We start from the raw sequence: 19,065 nt of genomic DNA, 5'->3' as shown, positions 1-19,065 counted from the left end.
AATGGATTTCCAGGGAGCACTTGGACTGTAATAAACATAAGAACTTACTGTCTTGCTGATGTAATTTGTGCTGATATTCATACACTGGAGTCCTTCACTATTGCAGCAGCCTCCACATCTGTAGATGGATACACATGGGGGTTTAAAGAAGGTGTTTGTAGTTGCTCCAAACTCTTTTCCCACATCCACACACACTTCACGTGGCATGCACTGAGTTTTTCTCCATTCAGTATCAATACCTGCCAAGTTATAGGGAATTTCATGTGTTATAAAGTAACTGTTTAAAAAAAATACTTTCCTGCAGTAAATTAGTTGGGGTTTTTTTGTTGTAGTATCAGCATATGCATTGCTAGAGTCACACCCATTATTCAGTGAAAGGTACAACTCTCTGTTAAATTCCAGCTAATTCTTCTTGTTCACAGGGATGTGATATACTCTCAGGAAGCAGAAGGGAAGTAACAATGGAGCTAAAAGTGAACCTAACAGGGTTGGGCAGATCTTATGACATCCACTGTTAAAGCTGTACTTTTCCTTTTTTCTGTGCCTGGAGTGAGTCTCACCTTCAATGAAGTCTAAAGTAGTATTGCACATGTCCACAAAGTAATTTTAACTGGTCCCACATAGCACTTCACGTGGATAAACATTAAATTTGATGCCTACACACTTAATGTGAAATTTATTTGAATACATTTACTTTGTTAACTACAAGAGTATAATTAAAAGGAAAAGGTTATTATTTAGCAATTGTGTACACCACATCACTCAATCTGAAAGGTGGCATTTATGCCCAGATTACCCATGCAAATTTGGGCAAACATTTTGCGAAGTGTTATAGAGCCTTTTGACAAATGCAATCTTACACTAAACAGCCATGAGACTTGCAGCTCTATAGGCCCTTTATTATCTCTCGGAGCCAGTTTTTGATAAGCTACTCAGCAAAAATGGAAATTTCACAGCTGTTAAGGTACATAATTTCCAATATCATGTAAAAAAATATGTCTCCTGCTATAAATTCTGTGTTGCTGTTTTCCTCTTTCTGCAAGCGCTTGCTTAAACTGTAACCTAATTATATTTTTATCCACACCATCTGAAATACTAAGGGGTATTGACATATTTGTTTCAAAGCTGGTTTTTCCTGGTTTCAGCATAACATCACAGTAACTGCTCTCTTGTAACAGGAAAAAGCTACAAGTTGATTATTTGGCTTGCATTGCAGAAAAAGAGCTGATACAGTTCAATGAATTCAGCTATTAGCATCCTCCTTGCTTTCTGAAAAATCATTTCAGCCTCTACAAAGCAATATTCCTTATACCTGAAGACAAACCCTTAACTTCTTATATCTACCAAGCTAAGAAAGTAGCCTGTGCATTTCTTAGAATGGATGTACCACAAATATCTCTGTGGTGCAATTTATTCCATTTTAGGGAAAGCTGACTACCAGATTTCATTTTATAGCCATTACATCAAATCAAACTGCTGAAGATGGTTTACTGGTGATGCTTAGCTTCTAAAATATTTTTGACACAACTGACAAGCCTTTGGATTTTAATATACTGTGTGTTAGAATGCGTTTTGCGTCCTGTACTTACTTTTCAGGATCTCTGCATTATAGTGCGCTGCAGCAAATTTCAGGGACTCATCTGATCTTGTGTCGAAGCTGGAGTGCTCCCTGTTGTGTTGCCAACCTCCTTTCCTCAACTGACATTTGAACATTTTCCAGTATTCTGGGTAAAGTACTGTCATGAGTTCATCCACACTGGACACAGACCGCAACTGTTCTTCCAGGTCTTTGCTTGCATGAGCCTGTCAAAGTAACACGCAAGATTAATTACTTTCTCTATGACACAAGGTTTGCTGGAAACTAGCCTTAAAAACAACATTGCAAAATAAAGTGGTGTTCAAAGGGCTTCTCATTACAAAAACTGATTTTGTCAATGCCAACACTACTATACTGAAAAATACTGAAATGTTGTGCTTCTGCCACTGATTTTTTTATCATACTTGTAGTCCAAAGCATCTTTCTGAGAAAGAAGCTATAGAACTAAGCCTATACAAGCACAGTTTGCATTCTGAAAAAAAAAAAACCAAAACCAACCTCATTTTTATCTTTGAAAGAAAAGTTTTCATGATAAAATTTTGAATGCTTAAACTCCAAAGTATTTAAATTATGTTCATGTTATTTAATACCGCATATTCTTAAAGTAACACTATATTTGCCCATTTTCCTTTAGCTCAGGAGAACTGAAACACCTAGAAATGCAAAAATGGTGAAATTAAAGAAAATAAAAGGAAAAAAAAGATATGTTATTTTGTACCTTATTGAATAATTCTTAATAAGCAAATTCTATTATAAAGCATCAATCCTTAAATAAGTAGGAATCACTGTCTTTGGTACCTTTAAGAGTCTGAACTGCACACTGCCTCACTTCTAAGAGTTCCAGCTGAAACCCTTCAGGACTCTAAGCACTACACTCCTTAACTTGTAGTAGCCTCAAATCCTGTAATCTTGTTTTCTTATTTGCTGGCTTGTACACAAACTCTTCACAATTGCATTTTCCTAAAAGACTCAGATTTACAATCTAATTTCTCACTTATCTGGAAGATTCCTCTATTCTCCTAGATGAAACAGCATCTTTCATCAAAGGACTGCTGTTAGTCTCTTCTTATCCATGAATCACTGACTTTCCAAAGGGAAGGGCAGTAAGGAGAAAAAGCATTGAAGAACCTGTAGCCAGTTTCTCAGCCTACACGGCCCTTAGATGGCAGTACGAGATGTGTAAATATAGAGGTAGACTTTGTAAAAGTGTCCAGTAACTGATACAGAGTCTGTACAGGTTACTACAAAACTGTCGTCCTGGTCCAAGAAACACCAGGCTGTAACAGTGTAAAATGTGTGTGTAAAACCAGAAAGATGAGAACACAGAAATTGAAATTTAAGATTCCTTATTATACTCCACTATTAACAAAAATCAATTCTTTCAAATCAGTTCTTTCAACTATTATGCACATAAAACTACTTCTGGACCAAAACTTCTCCTCGTCTCACAAACCACCGAAAGAGTACGAAATGGCACATGCTGTCGTATTCACTTCTGTATCACGTATCAAATCTAGCCCAGTAAGGCAGATTCACGGGTCTTATTTCTGCAACTGCCAAAGCTAACACAGATTTCAAAGTCATTTTATATGCCAAAATGTTGTGGAGTTAAAAATAAAATGTTCTCACTAATGCCTCATGAACCACAGTATCATGACAGAATACTTTGTCCTGGGAATTTTTAACAATCAAGCCATCGGTCTCAGAAACATGCTCATCCAGGACCACTTCTCTCCTTGCCTCCACAGGAAGGGTCATCTCTGATCCAAGACATAAGCAAGTAGTATCTTGAGGTCCTGCCTTCAAATTCATTTGTAACACAGCGTATCTCATACCCTTGCAGGATGCCACACAGGTTCTCAATCAGTGGGTCACAGACAACAACCCAAGCTGACCAAACAACTCATTTGGCCACTCTCTGCTTGCTTTCAGCTGCCTCCAGAGGTGAAAACAGAGTTGAACTGCCTCATTGCTGGCAGGCTGTTTCCCAGGAGCGCTGCAGCACACGCCCCTGAATAACTGGAAGCAGGTCGCTGCAGCACCGCAGTAAATGCCAGCGCTGCAGATGCATGCCTGCCATGTGATGGGAATATGCATCGCACAGGCAGTCACGGCACGGAGGCTGTGCGTATATCCTGTCACAAGGCTGGATGCCAGTCCGTTACATAAAAGGCACAGGAATGAAACTCTATTCAGTCATCCAGTAGCTGATCCTAGGAAGTCCTAGCAGATCACGGGGTGACGTGGAAAGAGAATCCAACCAAAGGTTCACAAGCCTCTGATGAATCCCTTAGAAGCCTGTGCAGCCCACTACAGACAAAATATTGGCTATTGCTCTTGCAGATATTCAAGGTACAGGCCTAGATCATCAGCAAAAAAAGTACTGAAACTCTGAATTACTTAGCTGATAAAGAACCCATAGTACGGATCAGGAAAGAGGTCATATTTATCAGAAACAATATATGTTGACAAAATCCCCTTTGGTCAAGAAATCAAATGAAGTCTTTCCAGCTAGACAGAAAGTTAGGTATATATGTATAAAATATGTACAAATAAAGGTCAAAAAATGAAGAAATTAGTTACTATATTACACTATTGTATCAATTTTAATAAAGTATCATTTTCAACTGCTTCTCTTCCTGCATATTCCATGGGCTAAAGCCCTACATACCTACAACATCAAGTGGCCACCTAATATAAACAAAGGGAAAACAATTTCTGGGGCAGATTTAAGTTATTGCTTTTTAAAAAAAGAATATTCATTATTGCATGTGAATTATTTTGTGCTTAGTTTAATGAAGCTATTAACATGACTTCAATTCAAACTTACAAATATACTATGGAAAACAAACTGGATCACTACAGGGCTTTTGTTCTCTCCCCTCTTTTGCATTAGCAAGAAAGTGAAAAGGAAATCCATGCATGTATACCAAAATCAGTACATATGCACTGACCAGAGTAAGAGGGAAAAAAAGAATAGAAAACCTATGTTCAATATGTTTCCAATATTACCTTGACACACAGATCAATGATCTTTTCCTGTTATATTCACTGTAATTCTACGTATTTTTTAACTGAAGCAAATTACTCTCATCTGTGTCAAACTGCTGAAAGGAATTTATGTGCAAGGAGCTTGTGGAGTGATTTAGTTTTGTACAACTGCCAAACATTATTGTTGATATGAAGATCAAACAAAATCTTAATTTCTGGTTGATTAGTAATGTGTCCTGCATGCAGTAAACGCATTAGATCATTAGGGGTTGTTAAGCAGAGTTCCTAAATTTTTAAGTGAGGAATGCAACTGCTTCTGTAATTAATAGCTATCTAGCAACATTCTTTATTTTGTCCAAATTTTGGCTAATTCCACAAAAATATCCTACCTCAGTCCCTATCTTGTACTCCAAATCCTCTTTGCTCTTTCTTAACCGTGCATTGGCTTTTACTGCAGGACAGGAAGAACAAATTAAAACCTCAAAAGGATTTGCAATGAAAATCCAAACTTCAACACCTATTTAGAATTATGACAAGTCACAAAGAAAGTAACATTAACAAAAATATACTACAAACCAGAGGAGCTTTAATTTTTAATTTATCCTATGCAAACCGAGAGTAGTGACATTCAGAAACTTCAGTTGCAGATGCAACTACTGTCACCAAGCTACCTATTCCAAACGTAATCGAAAATTTAATTTAAAAAAAAAAAAAGTTCTATTGCCTGCAAGTAATATAATGTTAACAAATGTGATAAAAGAAATTCCATAACTTCTGGGACCAAAGTAAGTAATAACAACTTAAAAATACCAAAATGGATGGAGAAGACAGTACAGACCAGCTTGCTTCATTTCATTTCTTCCCCATTATTTCCTGAGGAATGGGGAAATGACAAATACATATATAAACAAAGAAGTAAATCTTGACGACAAGCACTCTCTTGCTATTATTTATTTAATTTGAGAACATTTTCTTCTATCAAAGTAGGTTTTTCACAATGCGGCTTTCTATTACATGGTATATCCAGTTTTTCATAAAATTATATCTTGCAAGGGGAGGAGCAAGATACCAAATAGGCTCTATATCCATCAACAAAATCAAATCTATAATAGATTTGCCACATATTACATTATTTGTCTTTCACATGTTCCCCGTGCCTGCCTCCATTATTAATAACAAAGGTCAGAACACTTAATATTTGGCAGCATGCTTGACACATAATTGATGGTGCAATGTGCTATAATGGTATTTTACGCATCTGCTCCAACTGTAGCTGTCAGCTCATTTCACTTTCAAGGATTTTCTTGACAATTCTTAATGTGAAAATGCTGTCCAAGCCCCTCTCATTTTACTATGTTTATATGCTGTATTTATTAACTGACTCAAATGTATTAAAAATCAAGTAATTTAATCCAAGCGTTGAGACAGTGTGCAAGTGGATGGAAATTCTGCAAAAGCAAAGTATGTATAAACACTTGCATAATATTTTATTGCAATTTTCATATATTTCAGTGTTAGTTTTTGGAAGTCAATGCCAATTAAAAAAGAAAATACCCTAATTAAATATCTTAGCCACAGTTAAAAACTGAATTCAACTTTTTTGTCCACCTCTTCAGTCATGATGGATTAGTCCCGATTTTGATTTCATATGCACCAATTTGTCACTAGCAAAATTAAATTGCTGCTAGCAATTGCAAACTTTTAAGTTACCATTCAATATAGTAACAAAACAGTACCTCACGAGAGCAAAATGGTTAACACTGAGCACATTTTTTTATTTTACTTTACTTTTCATAATAAGAGCACTGAGCTTAATTTGAATTTAATCAGAACATCACGAGAACAGCAGAGAGATCAGAATCAGTCTCTGTTCCAAAGAGCTTACAAAGGACATAGCAAGTATGAATGAAAGTATGAAATAAATAGGATGATCTGAACTATATTATGTTCTAAGTGACCTATCTTCATTCTGGCATTTTAAATACCAATAATAATACCAGGCAAAGAAAACAATTAAATCAGGTGGTAGTGGGGGAGGATGTACAAAGCAGACAGGCAAGGAAAAATAAATGAGTTTAAGGAGTGATTTGAAAGACAATTCATTAAAAAGGAAGAAAAAGATATTGACTAGGAAGATAAGCTCAAGACTACTGAAATTTGAGTTCTATATCACTTTTTTTTTTTTTTCCTTATGTCTGGAACATTTTTGGAGAGGAAGATGCATTAACTGCTAGAAAAGCATCCTAGCCTTATACCATTAAAAACTATTCTCTTGTTTATTCATACAAGTATTTAAACTGAGGTAGGTAGTCAAAAATTTATTTTAAGGGAAATCCAATTTTTATGCAAGTCAGCATTTTCCAGGTAATATTTCATTTAGCTGTTCTTAGAAAATGCTGAAAAGCATATCTAAGATTATAGATTTGTACAAAGGCTCTTATGTTAGGTCCTTCAGTCAAACATTTAGCTGCTGCTGACACTACAAACACATTTCTTGGCTGGTGCTTATCCCTTAGTTACCTGCATTACTGAATGGTTCTCAACGTTTCCAAATAAAATGCCAGTTACTTATGAAAATACCCTTATTTGATCTGAGTCTAATTTCCCTGGGAGAAAAAAAATAAATTATTTCTAGTTGCTTTCTAGAGTAAAGCCCTTCCCTGCTGCCTGGTTTCTTTAGAAGCTTGTCTTAGCCGGCCAGTTCTCCCTGCTTTCCATGAGTTGTGCCATTGACACACTGATGTAGGTAACGCGGTATCTGATACAATTAGAGATGGTAATGTCACAGTGCCATGACATAGGATCTAGACACGCATACACGTGTGCTTCGAAAAAGGTCATAGAAATTCACGGTCTGGCTCTAAACGGTTGGTAGCACCTTAGCCAGACCCTGAATATCTATGACCCTTTATGAAGCAATTTCACAGCTAGACTATAGGAACAGAAAAGGTTTTGTTCTCATGCGCTGTAGCCCAGTCTTTGAAATCTACGTTGTTCCACAGCAGTAGTCTTCAACTTGTACTCATAAGCCCCTGCAGACTATTTCTAAGAATACAGCAAGTCATAATTGCAAAATAAAATACAAAAATCAAGCCTATAATCAACTGACTCAATTCACTATTCAAGAGTTCACACTACGTGAGCCTACAAACTAAAGGTCAAAGGCTGCACAGTAGTCATGGAAATTTGAGGCATAACCTTTTGGTGTCTAATTGCAGCTGCATCTGGACTGTTTAACTGATTCAAAGACTCATACTATAGTGAAGCTTCCAGCTAGCATTACAAATAGATTGGGAATCAATAAGGATTTGGATTATTGCTGCCGAAAGGCTTACATCTGATTAAATCTTGAGAGACATCAGGCAGCGCAGTCTGCACCAGATAAGATTTGTGTATTACTTTCTTGGTCATCCACAGCTACAGTGATCAGTGGTGACAAATGCCAGGATTACTGCATGCAGAGATGCATGACCAAAAGAAAGGGAAAATCATTTAAAAACTGTTTGCAAATAAAAAACATCTGTGAAGTGAAAACAAAGGGCAACACTGTGATGACTGCTGGCTTATCAGGGTGGCTAACAGACACAGCAGTCTGCTGGAAAGGAGACAGCTAACAGCATGAGAATGTCAGTGCCCTCTGCAACGCAGCCACTGCAGCTGGCAAAGTTATGGTGCCAACTGCATGTGCCCTGACTATGAGGCATCTCGGTTGATGCCAAATGGTAGTTCTGCAGAATCTGACGCATTTGTAAAAACAATGTTTTCAGTTTGAATACCTTTTAGGAAACTTTTAAATAACATTGTGGAAAATGAACCATCTAATTCTCAAAAGAAAAACTACTTGGAAATTGAAGTCCAACTAAAAAGTCAAGTTAAAAGATCTTGCACTCAGGAAAAGATAAAACACCAGTTAAGCATTTTTTTTTTATGGTGTGAATATTGCTGTTTGGCTTTTTTTTTAAATACCATACAACCTTTTTTTTTTTTAAGTTCCAACACTCAGACATACCTCATTAAAATCAGTGCACAAGAATAAACTACCAGGCCTTTGTAAAGAAGATTGTTTGTTTTCAGTCTTTACCGAGTTTTCAATGGTATTATCACTACTTTTATCAGCAGCTGCCATTAGCTTTGTCAGTAAAAGCAGACAAACATGGAGACAGTTTTTGAAGAAAACTATTAACATGGTAACACTACAACTATCTGTCATCACTTCAGCAGATGTAACACAGGCAGTGAGAATCAAAAATATTCTGAGTATTTCTCAGTATCAAGTAGAGATTTACTAAGTGGAAAGGTAAGGGACAACCCTTTCATTTTCATTTGAATGCCAGGCCATTCCAAGATACCGTTTGAACACAGTAGGCAGACCTTAATTAGTTAGTGAGAAATAAGAATTCTGGCCATGTATCAAGTGCTGAGGTTCAAAAAGGCAGTAGATGCAGTTTTAATGTACTCCTCTCTAGTCTATGGATTAATAGTACACGAAAAAATGTCTCTCTAACAGCTGGAATAAGAAATTGCACATTCTTAAAAACATTACTGAGTTATGCTGAACACATAGGCTACAATACGTGGTGCATTCTCACTGCGATGAGGGTATTTAGTTTTTAACTCAATGCTCTTGCTCATTCTTGATTTTTTAACGATGTGGCCATTTATAGGAAAGAAAAATTACATGAATACCTCACCTCTTAGCACCATTGCATAATTTCTCTCACTACTAAGTAACTTTCCTTTTCACAGAGTTTTAAAAATCACTATATAAAGCTCCAAGCAAACGTAATTAATCTGTGGTCTAAATATTTAGCAGCAAGTCACAGAAATTATTTGAATTAATTACACTTTTTAAATGATTCTTAAAATAAACAATTTCACAGGCCATGAAACAGGACCAATTGAATTTCAAGGAAAAGTTGAACTTTATTCCTAAACAAATGTCTTAATCTAATATGACATGATTTCTGTATCTGTTAAACAAGTCTTGCACAGTTTACAGATCTGTACAGAAATATTAATTAGAAGACCACCTACTTTGTCACATTGCTTATTTCAACAAATATTCCAGCTATAAACAAATACAATACCTAAAGCTCAACAAAACCTAAAGAATAGTGAGCACATTATAACAGAGCAATTCCAGTTGCAAAATCTTTGTTTGAAATTATTACGAATATATATATATATGAGAAAAAGGAAACACATAAAGGCTATTATAAACCTGTGTACTTTATTAAATTTTAGAGTTTCTAAGTGTATGCCATTAAAATTACATTATTATCTGATTATTTGATCTAGCATTACGCTTCTTCAGTTCATTTTACACAAGTAATTTTAAAACACAAAGTAACTAACAAACTAACACATCACACAACTAAGTTTTTGGTAACTAAGGTATCAAATTGTCAGATTTAATTACTAAACAGTAGTCCGAAAAACTTCTTTATTCCTGTTGTCAAAGTCTTACCCAAATATACTACTTAAAGTTTCTTTGCTAATCTAGACAAAACAAAGACCTGAATTTCTTTAGCCTGAGGTAGATACACTATGCAAAGGACCTGCTATCCACTTGTGCCCACTCTAATAGTCTGGGTTTGAAATTGTTTCCATTCTAAATTATGTGTGGAATATCCTTTGGATTGCCATTTAACATCTGTTACAGCTAAGCTATACAGAAAGAAAAACACTTGTTTAGACATTGAGCCTATAATACCTTTTTCCTTGCTTTTTGATGCAGCAGGCAAAACTAGCCAGACATCAGAGAAAAGCACTATCCAATCTTAATCCCAAAATTCCAAATGGATTAGAATAGTATGAGGAGAAGAAGATTTATTTTCAAGCTTTTAAGCACAACACAAGACAATAACAAAATCCATCACCCACCTACAAAAACATATGTTCCATTAAGAGCAAATTACTTAAATCCATGAAAATATAGTACTTTAATATTTGTGAACTATGCAATATTGTGGCATGGAAGAATACCATTTTATTCTTCCTATGTTTCAACAGACTGTACCACCTGCACACTTTCAGGTACTGCAAACAGCAGCTGCAGTACTCTTCCCCGTAGAAAGGGTAAGAAGATGTAATGCACATCATAGCAAACTACGATAGAAAAGATCAGAAATACTGTGAATCTGTCACACCCTTTCTGAACTATGGGAGGATAAAATAAAAAAAACAGGCTTTTTCAATTACGAAAAAAGAAATAACGCATGTACCGCTGAAGTAGAAAGCTTATTGTAAAATGTCAAATCTGACAGGTATTAAGAGATTTGTCAGCAAAACATGAGAGATGGGAAAACACAAAAGAATCCCTGAGAATAGCAAATCCAAGAACTATATTGAGACTTGGTCACGATTCCCTTTCATGCAACCAAATCAGGAGAAAAATACATTGCCCATTATTTTTGGCTTAAATTATTCTGAATAGTGTATTGTACTATAATGTTACTTAAACAGGGTCAGGGAACACCAGCAGTATTAAAATAGATCCTAATTTATACTGACAGGACCCAGAGTAATCCAATGCTGAACACAGTATTTTATTTTAAGATTTTTTTGAAGAAGGCTTGACTGCAGAATGAAGTTTTGGCAAGAACAGAATTACAAAGTATGCGCTGAGCTATCAACTTCCACTGCATTGCAAGAACACATGTAATCTCTGATGGAAGTTATAATATTGCATCTTGAAATGCATGATAGTTGCCATTAGTAGAAACTTGTACTATAGCACCTTGCTGAGTTGCCTGCATTCTTATCCAAGCCCAGAAACTAATGAAAAAGAAAATGGATCTATAGGGACTATATATATTAAAAGGAGGTGTACAGAGAGCAGAAGAAAGGTGAACAGAGGCTCTAGTTATTCAAAGCCTGTGGAAAGATGTAAGGAAGATGTTTTAAATTAAGGTAAGGATATGCATAAATGTTACTATTATACTGAAATGATTTCTCATGTTAAGCTTCTTTTTTAAGCTCTTAAAAGCAAATAATTATTCTATGAAAAAAATGGGTTTGTATCACTGTATTTTGTAGTCACGAAGTCTCGAACAGAAGAGTTTTAAGTAAAGAAACCCGGGTATCAGGTTTGTGAGGTGAAAATGGGAATGAAGGAACAAAGCAAAAGTTGATTAGTGCTAGGACAGTGCAACCTAACACCCATTCTCAGTCTCAGAGCACCCTGAGATTTTATTCTTCAGAAGCAAAGCTACGCATCTCAAGATGACAGATTCTAATTGAAAAGGAAGAAATCATTTAATCAAAAGGCTCTCAACTTTCTGAATAAAATAGATCCTACCGTAGAAAATAGTTTCCTCAAAATACAAGATTCCAGATTTTTTTTTGATATATTAGCAGAAGGAAGCATCAAAGCAGGAAAATTTATGCAGAAAAGAAATTTCAAATTCTCTAGCACTATCAGCAACCCTTAAGGAAACACTTTTTCAACCATAGGAACCACTTCCTAACGTCCTTTTGCAGAGGTTATTTATAAAGATTTGCATATATAACCATGATGGAGGTATGTGCACACAAAATTAATGTAGTAGAAAGATTACTTTGACTTTTTGCCCCAGCAACTTAGTGTGTGTGCCATGAAGCACACACACATCTTTGCAGGATGGCAATCCTGGAAATTGGAATTTTGAATATACATTTGCTAATAGCAAGTGCTCACTGTAGTCACTAAGGTTACAATTTCTGGTAACAATTTCTGTCTGTTCCAGCACACGTTTCTAGCATTCCTTTTACTGAGAACTACAATTTCCTCAACACTTTGAGACTACAGCTCTTTTCAAACAAAGTAGGTTCAGACACAGGGAATCTATGTCCCATGAAAGTAACTGGCAGTAAGAATGACACTTCTATTATGCTGAATTAGATTTTGCTTCAGATGAAAGTGTTTTGGTTTTTTTCAATTTTATTTAAACTAGGATCACAAAAGAGGGGGAAAATGTAAATGAGTGATCTGTAAGAAAATTTTGTTTCACGTCGAAATAGTTTTAAAACAATGCGGAAAGCAATTCTTAATGTAGCTTTGTACACATGTATAGCAGATGCTGTTGTATATTTTTAATTTACTTGAAGGTTATTTTTTGACATCCCCGTAACTGTCACCCTGTCTTATTAGGAATAAAATTAGAAAAGTATCCATTAAATTCCTCCTTTCCCTGAGAAGGAAAGGAACTAAGAAGGCTGTTCCAAAAAATATTTAAAAAATGTAGCTTTAATATGTCTCTCTGCAGTTATTCACATTTGTTATTTGGATGAATTAGAACTTTAATTATAGTATAACTGTAATTTTTTGTTTGAGCTGTCATTAAAATTGACTGTGCCTTTAAACAAATGTGCCCAGATGCTATGGGTACAGCTAATCACGGGCACAAAGGCCCAGTCAAGGTCAGGCTGCAAGTTTGTCTCTAATTGCCCAGTTATACATTCCTTGTTCACCCAAATGTTCTATCAACTTCAATGGGATTTTTGTTTAGTGAGGATTACAGGATTTTGCCTCCTAACTTAAGTATTGCATTGATACATCACTGTGTGTAGCATGTTTCAGTCCTTACAGACACAGTATCTGTAGTTTTACTAGCTCTAAATATCATGAGCTTTTTAAGTCTTTCACACTCCCAAAGCCTTAAAACTCAGTTTCCTTTTGTTATACTTGACTTTCATTTGCTCTTCCATAATCCAAGTAATTGAACTTTGAAAATTAGTTACCTGGCAGCCAATGTTTGTCCCACTGCTGCTATATGTTTCATTTCAAACATGCTAATTTGCTTTCAAAAACTATTGACCTAACTACTGTATTAGACATTCTGCTAAAACACAAAGACAGTATTTTTCCTACCCCAAAGTCTTTTTCTTAAACTCTTGGTTACATTTCAGCTCCTTATTAAAGCCGTCTGATGATTTTTAGATGATCTGACCAATGCCTATTATAGCCTTTGTTGACTTCTCTAAACATTTTTGCCCATCACAGCATGTTTACATGATTAATTCTCAATTTCATTTTTTTTTTTTTAGGATGTTTACATCAGGTCGCCTGCAGTACTTCCTTAGTTTACCCCACAACATATGTTCATAAAATATTTTTTCATCATTATGCAAACACTACAATCTAGACAAAGTGCATGCTATTGTTTTTCATAAGACCAGCTGTACGACTGAAGAGCAAGGGTGTTCCTGTGGTGTCAGTTCAGGACTGTTGGTCTCTTCCTCATGCGAATTGAACGCATGAGGAAACACAGACACAGCTGACAAGACAGTTCCCTCAAGGGCCTGATTCTAACACAGCAAACATAAAATGCTATGAGTTTGTCTTCAGCTGGTCTGGTGACGATGAAGCCTATAGGGTGATGATGAAGCCCTTCTGCCACCTCCCAGAGCACTCAACAGGCACCTGCAGCATTATGCTCCACAAACACCTTTCCAGGAGACTGAAACACACCCTTTCACTACTTCAAAAAATAAATATACTAAAAAAACCCAAACAAATAGTCCATCTAAACTGAAGGACCCTCCAAAACAACAGAAAAGTAATTATGCCTCAGAGAGGTTATAAGGGAACCTAGGGGACCCATATAATCTGCTATGCCAAGTGCGTGGGGTCAGCCCGCTCTGGACAGCATTGACAAGGGTTGACCCATACTCCAGTGGCATAAGCGTTAGAGTTTACTCACTACAACAGTCCACAAAGACTGCCTAGATATAGCCTTTGCTTCCTTGGGAAATGCCACATACTTAAAGATACATACGGTGCAACCATTTTCAATCTCTTGATTTACTCCTAACGCCTCCCAAAGTAAGGCACGGACTCCCTGTAAAGTGAAAACAGATCAATGAAATTAGAAGGTAACAAATGTGATTTACAACACGGTAAATCCTCATGCAGATAGTCTTACAGGGAAGTCAAGCATCTTCAGGGCGCAACTGCAGGTACAATTCAGTCTAATAATTTTATTGAACCATATTAATTTCCTGTTATGTTTCTCAAGGTATATACCAGATAAACTTTTAGGAAATGCATTTTTCCTCAATACTCTTTCCCAGGCAAGGGCTATGTGAAAACTTAGCTACGTCAAGCTCCCTGACCAGCTATACGCTAAACTTTCTGCTGGATTAAACAGAGAAATGTTAATGCTGAAAGACTTTACACATCACGGACTCAGTCTCTGCTACTACAAGCGCTTCAAGCAAAATACCAAAAATAATCCAACCAGAGCTGTCCAGGTAGAAAGCTAAGCCCTTAGCCCTTGGACTTGACTGTCTCACACCCTCTGAGCTCCCTCACACTTATGTTCTTAGTGATATCTTCTCCACTGTTGTAGCAGAACACTGACAGAAATGTAGAAAAATTAAAATAAAATCTGTATTAGAGAAATACACGGGCTCTCTATTGCACTGTCAAGAAGAAATGTTAAACATCTTTAAAACTTTTTTTCCTAATTCTTAAATGGTTTATAAAAATTATGCCTGATAACGTCTCCTATAGACTTTGTTTCTAGCCAAGCCACTGATCTTCATCTCATGCTAGTCTTTGGGCAGCATCAATGTTTCTGTTGGTCTCAGTTTAAATTACTCATTTCCAATTCATGAGCAACTCATTAACTGTGCACCACAGACTGAGAAACTGCAAGTTAAAAGACCGATTTTTGTCTTATGACATGCCAATACTCTAACATGTTTTTATTAGCAAAGCCTCTTTTCTGTACAACTGTGAATTAGAGCATGTTAAAAAGAGTAAAAAAATATATTCCCTTATCTATGTCTTCACTGTTAAACATATAACTATAGTTATTCTCCATCCTCTGGTGTACATGCATTTCAGTATAATTTTATCCTTTGAATTTTTATTCTTTGTCCTTCAAACAAGATTTTTGAGCAGTCGATGAGAGATGAAGAATTATTTACATGAGAATCAGAAGCATTAACTAAAGTGACACACCAAGTAAAGTCTACTAATTTAGTTAAAAGTCGCCATTTAGTGGCAAGCAATAGAAGATGTATAATCACTGCTCAAATTTTGCAGTTTCTCTGATATCACTATGTGAGTAATCAGAAAATTATTTAATTGAGTCCACTTTCAAGGTTACATTACGTTCCAACAGCGTGCAAAACAGTCACTGCCTGTGCACATGCACACTGGTATTTTTCATGCTTGAAAAGCACATGCCAGTCAGGAGATTTTATCAGCTATTTACTTTAAACCCAAAAGAGCACTTAACTCCTACTGATAAATAAGGGACACAAACTCGGTGCCAAGTTTGGGACACTGCTCCAAGGCTACAGGCAACAGGCACTATCAGGTTTGGAGCACATGCAAGGACAATAGTTTCTGTGGGCTCACGCAGCAGCCTACCCATGGCACTCTTAGCATAACAGCAGCAGTAGAATGCACAGCTAATTGCTAGACGATATATGGATCTATAGATGCTTCCAATTCTGTCTCTCACGTTGGTTTTTAATGTTATGGGATTCCTTCCAAGAAATCTCCCCTCCGACTCCTTCCCATCCTTCTTCTGAATCCTCAATTTTAACATCTACTTCTTTGGGATTTCATCTTTTTTTCCCTCAATATTGACTCAAGAAAAATGTCTGACCTTCTGATCTCATCCACTTGGATATCATCAGGGAAACCAGAACTTCTCTAACAATACTGAAAGGATTAATGGCAGTCTCCTTATCAAACCTAAATACAAAAACTGGAAACTGAAGAACAATAACTCAATTTTAGAGCAACATTCAAGGTTCTGACATCTGCACATTCCTCACTGGAATGTGGGAATTAACTTAATGGTTTCTAAATATGGGAATGCATGTGTTTCTCTCTATGTGCCTCCCCCATCCATTACCAAATAATAGTTTGCGTAAACCGATAACTTCAGCAAAACGTTTAAGCTGTAAAAGCATGGGGTATCTGTTTGCTACAAACATACAGTATATTCCACTAAACACTTATTTGAGATTGGCAAAACAGTCCAAATGGAAGCAGGTTTGGGTTTTTTGTTGCTTCTTATTTTATGGTTTTGCTTGTTTGTTTAATGCTGGCTGGCACTGGTTACTTTCTGTTCCTCCTAGAATGACAGAATTATTCAGGCAGGGAATATCCTCTGATGGCCATCTATGCCAGCCTCCTGAACAAACCTAACAAGGACAAAATAATCTACAACCTCTCTGGGAAACTTGTTCCAATGCTTAATTATCCCTGTAGAAAACTTCTTTTTTTCCTTATATTCTTTGGAAGCCTCTGCTGTTTCAATTTATCATCGCTGTCTCTTGACTCAAGCCTGTGCACCTCAGGGAAGAGTCTGGCTCCATCTTCTTAGTAGTCTCAAGTTTTGGAAGACTACTATTAGGTTCAGTCATCTCAGACTCTTCTCCCAGGGCATACGTTTGAGCACATCTCAGTGGCCCACTGCTAGACTCAATCAAATATATGGACATCTTCCCTGTATTCCACACATGGCTTAAAAAGCATCAAATAAGAGGAGGATAACCACTGTGTTCAAATTACTTGCCATCAATAGAGCTCAGGATGCTGCCAGCCCCCATTGCTGGTACAGCCCAACACCGGCTCTCATTCAGCTTACTGTCTAGCTGGACCATCAGATCATTTTTTGCAGGGCTGTCAGCCCCAGCCTCCATCACTGCAAAGAGCTCTTTCATTTCAGGTTAAAGACTTTGCATTTGTTTTCAATGAGTTTTATTAGATTCCTGCCAGTCCATTTTTCCACCTAGGCCTCTCTGAATGGCAACCTTGCCCTGAAGATTATCGGCTATGTTGCCTCCACACCTCCAGTTTGGTGTCATCTAGAAACCTTATGAGGGTGCACTGTTTCACCACAATGTACCCTCTTCCTACTCCTGTTACTAACAGAGATAAAAAACAGGACAGATCCCAGGAGAGGTCCCTGAGAAAAGGTACTTGTACCTTTCTTCCAAACAGACCACTAACCACTAACTACACTATAACCCAAGGTTCCAAACAACCAGACCATAAGATCCTACGTTGAATACAAAAATGCTGCAGGAGACAGCATCAAAAGTCTTGTTGAAGCCAAGGCAGTTAAAATCCACTTCTCTACCCTCACCCATAGATCTTAGTAGACTTCCTTATAATTGATGATCAGATTAGTCTAGTACAATTTACCCTTGGCATAACCAAAAGGATGCCATTTAAGAGTTTCCTGAATAAACCTGTTTGCTCTATCAAAGGCCAGGATGTATACTCTGCTACTTGTCTTCCTCTCTCCCCTCAGGATGCTGAGCTCCAGTAATTCATGGTTGCTACAAACCAGGGCTGCCATTGATTCTTACCTCCTTGGCCAGTTCTTTATTCGTGAGGACAACACCATTCAGGTATATTGCACATACATTAGTATACCTTGACAGTCTTCAGAAACCTCCTGGGTTGCTTATATTTGTTGCCCTTTGAGCAAGTATCAGGGAAGATACTGTCCGCCTAAGAATAAGGGTCTCTGAGTTGGTCAAATATGACTTTGTCTTCTTCCTTATACTAACCAAATTATCTGTAACATGCACTCACCATAATGCTACACATACCAGCCCTTCCTCTGATCACAGAATCATAGAATCAACAGGTTGGAAAAGACCTTAGAGATCACTGACTCCAACCATACCTCTCTATTACTAAATCATATCCCCAAGCGCTTCAATTACCCACCTCTTAAACACCTCCAGGGATGGTGACTCAACTACCTTCCCGGGCAGCCTGTTCCAGCGCTCAATATCCCTTTCAGTGAAGAAATTTTTCCTAATGTCCAGTCTAAACTCCCCCTAGCGCAGCTTGATGCCATTCCCTCTTGCCCTATCGCTTATCACTTGAGAGAAGAAACCAATACCCACCTCTCTACAACCTCATTTTAGACAGTTGTAAAGAACAATAAGGTCTCCCCTCAGCCTCCTCTTCTCCAGGCTAAACAACCCCACTTCCCTCAGCCGTTCTCGTAAGACTTGTTTTCCAGCCCCTTCACCAGTCTCGTCGCTCTTCTCTGGACACAGTCCAGGACCTCAATGTCTTTCTTACAGTGAGGTGCCCAAAACTGAACACTGTTCGAGGTGTGGCCTCACCAGTGCAGAGTACAGGGGGACAATCACATCCCCTGGTCCTGCTGGCCACACCATTACTGATACAAGCCAAGATGCTGTTGGCCTTCTTGGCCACCTGAACATGCCGCTGTCTCACATTCAGTTGGCTGTCAACCAATACCCCCAGGACTTTCTCTGCCAGGCAGCTTTCAAGCCACTGTTCCCCAAGCCTGTAGCACTGCATGGAGTTTTTGTGTCCCAAGTACAGGACTCCACATTTGGCCTTGTTAAATCTCATTCTATTGGCCGCAGCCCATTGATCCAACCTGTTGAGATCCCTTTGGAGAGCCTCCCTACCATCAAGCAGATCTACACTTCTTCCCAGCTTAAGTGTCATCTGCAAACTTGCTAAGGGTGCATTCAAT

The 19,065-nt window shown here is 37.4% G+C and overlaps 1 protein-coding gene across 2 annotated transcripts in view; it reads right to left on the bottom strand.

The window, feature by feature from the left end:
• The window catches only part of VEGFC (vascular endothelial growth factor C), an 82,587-nt gene that overhangs the window by 25,440 nt on the left and 38,082 nt on the right, over positions 1-19,065 (bottom strand). For both annotated transcript variants that reach the window (XR_008449670.1, XM_054065521.1), the window contains exons 2-3: positions 1,590-1,803; positions 49-239 (exon numbers count right to left, since the gene is read on the bottom strand). Coding sequence is in view for 1 of the 2 variants with exons in the window: in XM_054065521.1 (XP_053921496.1) it covers positions 49-239; positions 1,590-1,803 (405 nt within the window). In the remaining variant the exon portion in view is untranslated. The remainder of the gene's footprint in view (positions 1-48; positions 240-1,589; positions 1,804-19,065) is intronic.

Source organism: Cuculus canorus, chromosome 4 (genome assembly GCF_017976375.1).
Source record: "Cuculus canorus isolate bCucCan1 chromosome 4, bCucCan1.pri, whole genome shotgun sequence".
NCBI classification, from domain to species: domain Eukaryota; kingdom Metazoa; phylum Chordata; class Aves; order Cuculiformes; family Cuculidae; genus Cuculus; species Cuculus canorus.
The sequence above is the reverse complement of the archived record's forward strand: the minus strand, read 5'-3'. Positions and strand labels throughout refer to the sequence as shown.